At 36.7% G+C, this 12,743-nt stretch overlaps 1 protein-coding gene across 9 annotated transcripts in view; it reads right to left on the bottom strand.

Moving 5' to 3' along the window:
- Positions 1–641: 641 nt before the first annotated feature.
- Positions 642–12,743, bottom strand: part of adgrl3.1 (adhesion G protein-coupled receptor L3.1) — a 385,181-nt gene continuing 373,079 nt past the window's right edge. For 6 of the 9 annotated variants that reach the window (XM_088342694.1, XM_088342697.1, XM_088342698.1 and 3 more), the window contains 3 exons: positions 10,412–10,429; positions 5,983–6,285; positions 642–5,759 (listed from right to left, as the gene is read on the bottom strand). In XM_088342694.1, the coding sequence (XP_088198820.1) occupies positions 5,119–5,759; positions 5,983–6,285; positions 10,412–10,429 (962 nt within the window). In that variant the 3' untranslated portion in view covers positions 642–5,118. The remainder of the gene's footprint in view (positions 5,760–5,982; positions 6,286–10,411; positions 10,430–12,743) is intronic. The other 3 variants (XM_088342696.1, XM_088342701.1, XM_088342703.1) reach the window with 1 other exon arrangement.

Genomic DNA, 12,743 nt, shown 5'->3' with positions numbered 1-12,743 from the left:
CCTTTCGCTTCTTCGTCGTGGTCAAGGTTAAAATGATCAGCACAGGCCTATTGCGCCCCCTTATGGTTTGGTGTTAAAATAACAAGTAAAGTGATATACAGTACTGGTAGAAGAAATGTAAAACTGATGATATAACACAAGAATGATAAAATCATGTGTTAATATACCTGTCACCGGGTTTTAAGTCCCACGCCCAGCCAAACTATGACTAACGGGGAAATACGAAAAATACGTTAAATGTTGCATTTAAATTACAATAACTTCACACTATAACACAATTCATCTTCTGCCTAATAAATTTCGTGATTGGCTAAACAGTCACCAAGAGGAGGTATTGGTAAAAAAACAAACAAAGTAAATACATGTCTACAGGTACCATATGCAGTAATTGTATTGTTAAATAAATGCTTGGGGTCTGTAAAAAAAGGTTTTGTTATTTGGTTTCAATGCAATGTAGAATATTTCATTGTACAATTATTGTAAAATAAATAAGCATCAGGACTTAACTGATTAATGGGTAATTTTTCAAAATACATATATTATGATGGAGGGATGATTTTTGCAGTGAAATTTAGTCCAATGTTTTCTTCTACATCATCAAAGAACATGGTGTTTGCGTTTCATCATATAGGAGCCTCAAATCTATTGTCAGTAATTTATTTGTTGGCAAACAACTTTCACTGTTACAACAAATATTAGTTATGAGATCATTCAACGTGTAACCCATACAAAAAGAATAAATAATCAGCAATAATATTGTAATCATCAACATGATCATAATAATTTAAAGTGAAAAAAAAATACCCCCCCCCCAAAAAAAAAAAAGAACTGCCTAGTGCCGTTCTATTTCTTCCTGCATAACATTAGCTCCTCCAAACTTGTTTTGCTTTTCTTTTTGATAAACCGATAAATAAATAATTTTTCATCTTAGGGAATTTGGGAGGGGCTAATGGGATATTTGTGCAAGCTACTCATAATACACTTTTTTTCTTCCCTAAATAAGTAAACATTGGCTTTGACAGTGCTGCAGCGTGCAGAGTTATTTCAGTTCAGATCTGTGTGAAAACCGAAATGAAAATACAGTGCCTAGCCAAATTATTACCCCCCCCCTTAAGAACTTTGTCATTTTGCCACCTTTTAGGCTTCAAACCTAAACCTTAAAAAACTGAAATTATTTCCTAAGGATGAAGATGTGAGACAAAATTGGGAAGTGTAACCAAATTATTTCAGAATTTATATTTGATTTACTACAAAAAACACTGAAGAGTAGGTGTTGAAAAAATAATGACCCCTTGTTCTCTCAGCTCAGCAAACTGACAACAGAAGTTCCCAGATGACTTCTGGATAATCCATTGTTAACTTAAATGACAAACAATGACAAACAAAGTGCATTGGGTCTCAATTTAAATGCACCTGCTCTGTGATGGGCTCAGTGGTCTATAAAAGAAGACACTGGAACACAGACACCATTAAGACCAAAGAACACAACAGGCAGGCACGGGCAAAGTTCAAAGCCGGAATGGTATGGAAGAAGATTTCGCAACAGAGTACTGTGTGAGCAATTATATCAAAACGGAGAGAGCATAAATATCACAGCAAACATCTCTCTAAACCTTCGGCCCAGACAAGGATAAAACCAATCAAAGAAGCAACCAAGAGGTGATGATCACATTGGATGACCTGCAGGCATACACAGCTGCGGTAGGGCAATTTGTGCCTAAGACAACTATTAGTCGTACTCTACATCAATCTGCCCTTTATGGAAAAGATCGTTAGAGTTGTTAGGAAGATGGATGGAGCCAAATACAGGGTGATTTTGGCAGAAAGTCTGTTGGAATCTGCAAGAAGAGTGAGAAAGGGGCGCAGAATCACCTTCCAACAGGACAATGACCCTAAATATAAAGCAAAACTTACATAGGAATTGTTCAAAACTTAGAATATAAAGGTGTTAAAATGGCAAAGCCAAAATTATGACCTCAACCCAAGAGAGCATTTGTGGAAAGATCGATCGCCATTAACCATTAAGGAACTTGAGCTGTTTATAAGGAAAAATAGGCGCATTTTTCTCTTTTAAGATGTGCAAACCTATAGACCTACCCCAAAAACCTGCAAATGCAGCAAAAGAAGGTTGAACAAAGTAATAACTCAAATGGTTAAAGATTTTTTGCAACTTTAGCTTTTAGTCTTTTATTTGTTAGCACAATATAAACAGTTGGATTATTATTATTTATTTTTCCACAAATGCGTCTCAAATATTGTTGACTCTTAAAAAATATTTTAGTTTTTTAACTATAGGTTTGAAGGCTGTCATTTGGCAATATGTCAAAAAGGTTTTTTGGGGGGTGTATTACTTTTGCAAGGCACTGTAAAATCAATTATAATTTGTTCTGGGACATATTTTTCTGCACAATGACACGTTGCTAGGTATTTTGTATGTTGTCACAAAAAGCTATCATCTCGTATGTAAGTCTTACCTCCAGTAAAGGCGTTCCCATGGCAACCTTCTCCAATACCCCATTTGTACTACACAGTGTAAAATATATAGTAACAATTTGCAAAAGTGTGAGCATGGTGCCACTAGAAAAAGGACCAGAAAGAAGTGTGCGCAGGATAAATGCATATTAGTCAGTGTGTCTCCACAAAAAACAGTTCCTTGTTCTTTTTGTCGCCCATCCTTTTTGTTGTCCGTCCCCGACAGTTCCACAAACAACCGACAAATAAGAATTGCTCATACGCAACATCTGTATTCAACATCTATATTCTATACAATACGTCGAAATGATCCCGTCACTTCGTCGTAATTCTTTGATAAGAGAACTTTTACAGAAGAGAGGACGAGAAAACCACTCATTTTCAATCCCTCGCTTTAAAAAAAACAAAAACTCTAGTGTCTTGGATTTACAAGCTCTCATTGTTATTAGCGAAATAAACAGCAGCCTGGATCACTACAACTCGAAGGAAGGAACATATGACACCAGCTGGGACTCCTGTAGAGCATGTACTGATGGTTGGAATGAAGCTTTATGAAGCACTTGTGCTATTTTACGACTCCTCTAGATCAGTGTTTGTCAAATGGTGGGTCCAGGCGCGGCCTTTCTTTCCCTTGGTGAAATTATGTTAAAAAGAAGATAAAAGGAAAAGTAGATGGCAATCATCTCCTGCTCGATGTGTTTTTCCTGTTCGGGGCAGTCCCAATTGTGTGTGAGAGTGACCACATCTCATTTCATTGTGATTTTGTGTTTTTTTCTGCTTTTTTTTGCCTGTAATAATGTGTGCTGTCCCACTTGCTTTTGAGAGGGACCACATCATACTTTATTGTGATTTTGTAGGTTTTATTTCCTTTTTCTGTCTGTAATAATGTGTCTGAGTATCTGGAATGAAAGTGCTGCTGGAAGGTACAGTAAATAGTTTAAAAATGTTATATTATAGATTTTAACCTGTATATTAATCTTTAATATAGTAAATAAAACTTTTTATTGTTGTTTAGGTTTATTAATATTTTAGGTACGAATTTATTATAGTATGTGGCTATTTTAAAGCAGGTTTAGGGGGTGTTTTTATGCAATGCCGCTTTGTATGCGCATATACACTACTTCAAAAGAAAGGGCTCAGAGGATTGCCTCAGAACATGTTCCTTATATGACGGCTTCTCTCCATGTCCTCCTTGCAAGTTCAAAACTAAAGTTTAAACCAATCAAAAGTAAAAATCTCGTACATAATTTTGCCGAATTAAATATTATCTTCCTAAAATTGTTGGAACATATTTTTGTTCCATTGGCAGATATGTAGATGTTTTTAAGGATCAATTTGTCATTTTTCAAGAAAAACAGGATACAATTATAGTAACACTTGCACAACAGGTTAAAAATAGAGTATAATCCAAAATCATAAACCAAAAGAAGTATTTGCATTACCTCCTGATTCATGGTCATCACAAATTATGCAAACAAATTCATACTGTCAATTAAAACAACACGATGATTTAATAATAAAAAATAAACATACACATTTTTCATCATTTTTGATTAATGGTGTGCTTCAAGATTTTTTTGGGGGGAAAAGTGTGCCTTTTGCTTTAAAAAGGTTGAGAAACACTGACCATGTAAAAAATTAAGCCAATAAAATGAATAAAAACATAAATAAACCAACAAATAACTGGTGCCAGGAAATACATTTTAAACATGTTTGACTGATAAGTTAATAAATATAATATTGGACACCTGCAAAAGAGTTTTCTTTATTTTCACTATCATTGCACACTGTTGTTTGTTGTTTTGACTGTTATATCATTGTCGCTATCGGCTAATTATGTTGCTGTTCTTTGATACCACACCCTTCAGGACAGACCTGCTTTTTTAACCTTGAATATTTAATAATAACAAAATAATAAGAAAATAAAGTATGCCTTAGCTAAAAAAAGATTGAAAAACACTTATTTAGACCACATAATAATTTAACCTTAAACATATTAAAACAAAAACAAAAAAACACATAAATGTAACTGGTGCGGGGAATTACTTTTTGTGGACGGATTGCCCTGACATTTTATAATGAAAAAAGGTTGATCTAGAGAAGTTAATGCAAGTGTTTCATGAAGCTTCAGTTTCTTGTCACTGATGAACATCAAAAATGGTTACAGTTTTGTTGCTGTTTTTATAATGTGCGTTATGTCCATCCCCCACCCTGACCCCACTCGATTGACAGTTGTGCCTGTGGTCCTCATGTAGTCCTTTAAAATCTCTCGTGAACCCGTTTGACACGATTCCTTTCACCGGGAGGATGATGGTCCACTTCTGTGGGCGGGGGTAACTATTGAGAAGTTACAATATGCTGAATGTCAACGTTTAAGAACTTTCATATCTAATCCAAGATCCGATGAAACACATAGAATTATAGATCCCCCTGGTTCTTCACCCTCCCGGGTCCAGAGTTCCATATTAACAAAATGTCTCCCAGCGTCACAACGTGCTGACAATACATTCAGCCCCGGCGGTATCCTGTTCGTAAAACTCGGGACTTGGTCCAGGGTGCAGAGCAGTCAGGCCTGTCAGTCAATGACAAACGAGTGGAAGGTTATGAGTGGGCGTTGGGAGGGATAAGGAGTCTCTCGGATTGGCTCTATAGACTGGTGACCAGGTGAGAAGGGTCTACAGGGGGTTCCTCGGGCGAAGAATCAGACTCTTCCTTGTTGCCGGACACCATGTAACCGTCACTCCCTCCGCGGCCCATGTGGTAGTAGCTCTGCAGCTCATGAAGGTGGTTTCTGGACCCCAGGTTGGGCATGCTCTTGTAGTAGACGTCATCCAGCTCTGGAGCAGTTGCACTCTTGCAGGGTTGCAGTTCCCCGGAACAGTCCTCCTCCCCGTCCGTCAACCCATTCACCTGTCCGGCCGGGAGATCGGTAAGGACTGGCATGCTGGTGTACAGCGAGTCTCTGTGGTTGGGTGAGTGATTGTGCTCATCGGTGTGCTCGTTTGTCAGAAGTGGGAAAAAGCTCTCATTGGTTTCCTGAGGCATCCGCCGAGGCCTGGAGTAACTGTGCGGGGGAGGCGGCGGCGGGTGGCTGTCGGGTGGAGCAGGGCGTGGCGGCAGAAGTGGGGCGTTCGATTCCTCACGAATGATCTCCAGGCCCAAGTTCTCTTCATGGGGGAAGGCTGAAGGGTTGTCCAAAACCATGGGGCCCACGTCGTCTTTACCATTGCCCATGCAGCCGCTTACCCCGCTGCTGCTGGAGCTACTGCTGCCTCCCGCGAAGCTTCCTAGAGAAAGAGGGAAGTGTTTATAATTTGTGGCGGATTTGAAGCACAGGACCGCTCATAGCCTCATATTGTATGCTCAATAATATGCTATTTGGTTTTTTTTTAGTAATAGTACTTAATTTACTACAATATATATTGTCATTATATTTTGACCATTTTGGTCTGCCCACCCCTGGTCTATACCCAGCTCTTATCCAAACAGCAAATGCAAGTAATATTTCACCTCCGTTGGCCAAGCTGTTGTTGACCAGCTTATTCATCAAGTTGTGACTGCGCTCGCTGGTGACCCTCTCGTGGTTGTTGAGGTAAGAGGGGATATAGTTGGAGGTGAGCTCTTTCAAGATCTTTTTTTCCAGTGTGGTTTCTTTGTGGTTGCCGTGAGTGCCGTAACCGCCGCTTCGGTCTAAAATTTGCACACCGTCACTCAAGTATTCGCCGCCGGCCATGATGTACTTGTTGCCGTGGTTACCGTTGAGGGGGAGCGTGTCCATAACGCTGGAGTCTCTTGCGTTGTTCAGGATACCCTCTAAGGGACAAATTAAAAATGCGTACAAATGTTTGAGTGAAGTAATGCATTTTCCGCTCACCGGATTATAAGGCGCACCCTCCAAAAATTTCGTATTTTATTCATACATTAGAAACACTGGACTATAAGGCGCACAAATTTGTGACAACAGTTAAAGCTATTGTGTTTATTTGTGTCAAGGATGGGCACATCGATCCAAATATCAATATTAATGATAGTGAGCTAGTACTTGGATCTAATGGATGCTATTGTCTTGAGTTCAATATTGTCTATCAATTTTAACTAGCACTATTTCACTATTGTTACTGGGTCATAAACATTATACATTACTGTATATCAATATTACTTTCAAATTTAGTCCACTTGAGTTTACAATTTATTTGGACTTTACTTTCAAAATGCAATGGAAGGTGTTATTGAGATTCATTTATCGCATTTGTATTTTTGTTGCATTGCTGTTTCTTTTTGTTTTATTGTCTTGACTTTTGTTAGTAATAATTTTTTTTAGTAAAAGCAGGTTTTTTACATTGTATTGTTTACACTATTTGCACTTTCTGACTTCATTTTCAAAACAACGTGCAATGAAATGTATAAAGTTGACATGTTGACATGGTTATACTAAAGTTGAGTAGTAACAGAGTACTCTTACTCCGTTACATTTACTTGAGTAAGCTTTGGGAAATTTTGTACTTCTCTGAGTATTTTTAAATCCCTATACTTTTACTTGAGTACATTTATGAAAAGATAACGGTACTTTTACTCCGCTAAATAAGGCAACATTGAAGTCGTTACTTCGTTACTTAATAAATCCCCTCAACAGAAGTACACATCTGTCTACGCTAAGGCGCATTTATTTTGACGCAGAACTCAGCCAGGCTCTACCACGTTTAACCAACCAAATGTAGTACCCTCGTCACGTGACCATGTTGAACTTAAGTGAGAGGATTGTTTACGGTTGAAACAGATAAAAAATGTCGCTTAGCAATACAGACTATGAAAACACAGAAGCGGAGGAGAACCCCTGGCCTCAAATCAAAAGCATTTTCCCCTTAAAAAGGGTGTGAAACACCAGCTACAATATTCAATGTCTGCCTTGTTCGAGTTAACGGGCTAGCTTGTTGTTCTGCTTGCAGAGCCTGTTAAGTATTGGGGCTTTAAATGTGCTAATTGGTGCTACATGCGCCTAAATATTAACACTATTTTTATTTAATTGTGTATTAAAGTACTTGAACTTACATTGATTATTTTAATCTACTTTTCAATTAAATGTTTTTTTCTGTTTTTGTTTATTGGATGGACTTAAAATAATTTGATAATCTGATTGGTTGTTTTAAAAAAATCAAAACATCTACGCTGCTACTTAGTACTTAAGTAATTTTTTCACCAAGTACTTTTTTACTTTTACTCAAGTAAGTATTTGGATGACTTTTACTTCTACTTGAGTAATATTATTCTGAAGTAACAGTACTTTTACTTGAGTAAAATTTTTGGCTACTCTACCCACCACTGGTATGACTCTCTTGACATTTGTTCTAAAACTGCTGTAACAGAAATATATATATTTTTTTTCTCTCTTGCAAAGGTTTGTATTGTGATTATTTACTAAAAGTAAAAACATAGTGCCCTAAATTTCTATGCTGTGTTCATACTAACGCAAGGGGGGTTATTTATTAAACAGACACATTTCCAAACAAAAACTATTGGTATTGGATTGGAATCAATTGATTCCACACTGTATTTACTTGGATCGGATCGATACCAACATTGTTTTTTTAACGATTTTTGTCAGCAATGTCAACCATTCCAGAAATACAGTAGTATACGGGTCATTCCTGTTATTCGGTGCCATTGGAGTCCCAGAGACATAAAATGGTATATTTGGTCTATAAATGGGCTTATATTTAAAAAATATATATCATCTAGTATAGTTAACTGACCTCTCCCATAGGACACACTGATATACATGCAAGATAAAATAATTTTCTAAATAAGTTACCGTATTTTCCGCACTATAAGGCGCACCGGGTTATAGGGCGCACCCCGAAAAAATAGTTTTTGGTCCTATATTTGACATACATAAGACGCACCGCGATTATAAGGCGCTACAATGGGAACGTCGACAAAACAGTCAGATAGTTCAGTCAAACTTATTACCCCCTTAACATTCCGAAAGGTTGCAAAGACGCAAATACGTGTCGAGAACACGTGCGGATGCGGTGTCCGTATGATGTCACTCAAATGCATCGTTCCATCATTCGGAAGGTTTAAGTCTTGGGATTCAAGAAATGCCAACCATTCCTTAGTTTTTATTTTCTTTTTCGCTCGCAACTTTACTGTGCATATGACAATAAACACTTGGAATTGAGTTTATCACCGCTTATCACAGAAACATCGAGTTCAGTCTGAAACAAGATACAGGGAAAATAAATAGCCGGAGTAGCTCACCGAAGTCGTTGTGTTCAATAATAATGTGCAGCCATGGTCCTCTTATTTCCGTGAGTGTAGTAAATCCAGGAGAATAAAATATTTACAAATACAGAATAGTAAAAAATGCTTTCTCTATGCCGTCAACCACGTGCTATTCACATTCATCTTTTTTCGGCCAATTGCAGGCTTTGTTTTGCCGCTTAAGCCTATGCCAGCCTGTAAATGATAAAAAGGATCCGCCCCTTGACCTCCGAATAACTTATAGTGAGAGATTCAAATGATGATTGACACATTGGTTAGCCAATGAAATGCTGGTAAATAAATCCCAGCATACACCGCGGACTACTTGGCGTTCGGGGGAAAATGTAGTCGGCGGCTGCAAGTTGGAAGACTTTGCGACTTAACATTGATCCATAAATAAGGCGCACTGTATTATAAGGCGCATGGTCAGCTTTTGAAAAAAATAAAGGCTTTTAGGTGCGCCTTATAGTGCGGAAAATACGGTACTCTGATTGTCATACAAGTACACAAAAAATGCTATGTTCCCACTCATGTTTGATTGACTTCTGTTACAAATTTAAGTGAGAACAATTTAATACATTCATGGGTTTCATCATTTCTGTATTGTCTTAATAATGCTATTCTTCACCTAATGTCAATTCCAGTTTTTAGTGCATTTTTTTCACGTTTAAAATCTCTAAAATATGTTGTGCCCCAGTGTGAGCTGTCAGTCCCGTTACTCTGATAAGAGTTTAATAGAAAATGTCTGCTGGCTATCATTTTAGTCATATGACTCTCAGGCGTAAAAATATTTTTGGAGGGCAAACATTCAAGGAGAAGATGAGTAAGAATAATCAACCTTTTTTCAATGTTTTCTTTTGGTTAACGAAAGAGGAAAATTATAACACGTCCACCCCATTATGCTTATATAAAGTGTACTTGCAGTTTTGAGAATATGGTTATTAAACAAGTTGAAAATCTTTCATAGTAATCATCGTATAGTAACCTCTTTTTTATCACGCTAATTGTAATAGCTAACTTCAACATACAATGACCCCCTGTTACTCCTATGCACAGTAACAGGGTATAAATTTGGGCTCTGTCATGTGTGAAGTAATTGGTAAAAAATGTTACAGAATTATATCCTGAGCTGGACCAATCCATTTCTCTTATAGTTTGAAAATCCCCTCTCTAGATGAAATGTTGAAAACATTGAATACTTTACATTTTTTGAGTGAAGATTACCATTGCTGAAATGGCACCCAATAGTAAGAATAACCCATACCATAACCTTGTGTCGTAACGGATAATTATGAATACTGTATGCAATTTCAAATATATCTACCGTATACTGAGATATATGAGGTGCACCAAGTTGTAAGGCACACTTTCAAATTTCTGGCCAATTTGGGGTTTTTAGTTGTGCCATAAGTAAGTGGATATTTTCATTTGTTTTTTTAAAGCCACTCAAATGTTGAAAGCAACTCGAATGCCTTCGAATTAAATCCTCAAAATCTGAGTGACATGAGAAAAGCCCTCTGTGAATAATGAAGATTCACTATCAAATCAAATCAGTAAAATGATACTTCGGAAAGGCTGACAGCCAAAGCAAGCTCTTCTTGGAAGAAATGAAGCACATTTAGTAGCGAGACATAAGAAAAGAAAGTCAATGTTATAAAAGTATGAACTTAAATCTTACTTGTCTCTCGATAAGACGCTTTTGAATGCATGAGGGAGAAGAGGGAAGAAAGGGAGAGACATAAATGTCAGGTCAGAAATCAGAACAAGCGATCAATATTAAATTATAGCTATAATTCAAGCATTTTGTTTAGTTACATTGGTAGCACTTTTGTTATTGTTTATTTAATAAACATACATTGTAGTGACAACAGGCAACACATGCACAAATCGATAGTGATGGTGCAAACTTCCATTATCTTGTTCCAATTCCCGGGGTTGTTCTTCAACACACGATTCCCCCCAAAATGTCTTGCTTTTGTACTAAAAAAAGTCGAAATTTGATAGGGTTTTTGATCAAAAAGAGCCTTCCTCAAAAAGGGCGTTTTGCTTAAAAATAACCCAGAAAATAATTATTTAATTTTCTATAAGCCACGACATGTGTCTATGTTGCAAAGCAGCATTAAAATAATGTGTTCATGTTTAAAATAATGATTATTTTGTTTGTTTAAAACACCCAAAATGTTCTTTGTGTATGACCATTAAAACATTTCAGTTGTATATAAGTTTTAAATAAAATGTTTGCTATCTTACTTGAATAAAACCCTAAAACTGGGTCATCAAAACAACCTCAAAATTTGGTTTTAAATTCCCACAAATGTTTTCTTTTGAATATTACAACCTAAATAATTTAGTCATATTAGACTTAACATGCTTTGAAAATATGTCATTTTACACAACAACTCTAAAAACTGGCTTACTATTTAAATAAACCACAATAATCAAATATATTTTTTAACCCCATGAATTGTATGGTTTGTTCCTCACAACCTAAGTAATTAGGTCATACTATACTGAACAATTAAAAAAAGAGTCATTATTTAAAACCACCAAAACATTTTGGTTCATTTGGTTTTAAATCTCCCAAAATAATGTAATCTGTGTACAATTTAAAATCATTTGTCATATTTTATTAAACAAGCTTTAAAAAAAGAGTCAATTTACATTCAATATTTATTCCATAAATTGTCCGGTTTGTGAACTATTACCTAAAATAAGGTTATATTTCACTCAAAAGCTTTTAAAAATAGAATACAAAAGGTTACTTTCATCAGGACATGCTCAAACACTGTGATGTTTGTTTATCACAACTTGATTTTTAAACGAGAAAAAAAAAAAAAAATCTTCAAATGTTCCCCAAAAGTTGATCATTATATTTTAACCCTAGAGAACCCACAGGTCACAATTTTCCAAAGAAAAAATAGTTCTGGGGTTCTCCAGGGTTAAACCCACACCCAAATAATATTTTTTGTCTATAACCAAAGGGTGGGCAACTATTTGGAATGGGTTACAAAATTTGGGCTTGGGGCTGATCCTGGAGACCTAGAACAGATATGAATGTATGCAGACATATGAAATAAATGTATTTTTATATATATTTTAATGGATTCGTTTCATCCATTTGCTTTTGAAACACTCACAATTGAGGCAAAATAATACATTAGGTCCCCGTTTTTAGTACAAAATTTGGTTTAGTAGTATTATGTAATTGTATTTTTTGGGCGCTTCTTGGAGTATTTCTCCGGTCATATTTTTGTATGTATTCATAGTAGTATTTTTGTACTATCTCTGTAGTTTTTTGTAGCATTTCCATATTATAATTCTTGTAGTATTTTTGTCATATTTCTACAGTAGTATTTTTTGCAGTATTAATATAGTAGTATTTTCTAGTATATGCCTAGTGTCATGATTGCCGAAGTGAAGTCACCTGTGGCAATTGCTTGGCGCGCTGGAGCGCGCTCTCTGATTGGCTGACGTTCTCTTCGTAAGCGGTCAGCGTCCAGACCAGGAAGTCAGAGCGTACTTCTGTGTTCCTGTGTGTTTCGCCAGATTACCAAGTACCAAAGACTACTCTCCTGTTTTGATTCCTGCCTTCGGTTCTGACCTGTTTTGCTCCGTGTTACGATCTACTCTCCTGCCCTGGCCATCAACCTGCCCGCTAAGATGTATTGATCCTGCCTACCTGTCACGGAACTGCTGTTCCGTCCAACGCTGCTAGCGACCGACAACCATCGGCTCCCAAAGCCAGCTCTGTCAGCTCAATCCAATAAAGATTCCTTTAAAACTAACGCAATTTAGTCCAAGATTCCATTCTGGGTCGTGACAGCCTAGTACTTTACAGTATTACTGTAGTTGGATATTGTAGCATTTCTGTAGTAATATTTATTTGTAGAATTTTTGTATGGTTACTTGTTCAAAACTACTCTGAAACCTACGTAATTTAATACTAAAATACACAGTTAAGTTGGATCAAATTCATTCAATTATTTGATTGACCCATTTTCAACCCGATT

This window comes from Urocampus carinirostris, chromosome 8 (genome assembly GCF_059441175.1).
Source record: "Urocampus carinirostris isolate Australia breed hairy pipefish chromosome 8, RoL_Ucar_1.0, whole genome shotgun sequence".
In the NCBI taxonomy this organism is placed as follows: domain Eukaryota; kingdom Metazoa; phylum Chordata; class Actinopteri; order Syngnathiformes; family Syngnathidae; genus Urocampus; species Urocampus carinirostris.
Note: the sequence above shows the minus strand (reverse complement) of the source record. Positions and strands in the feature narration are given on the sequence as shown.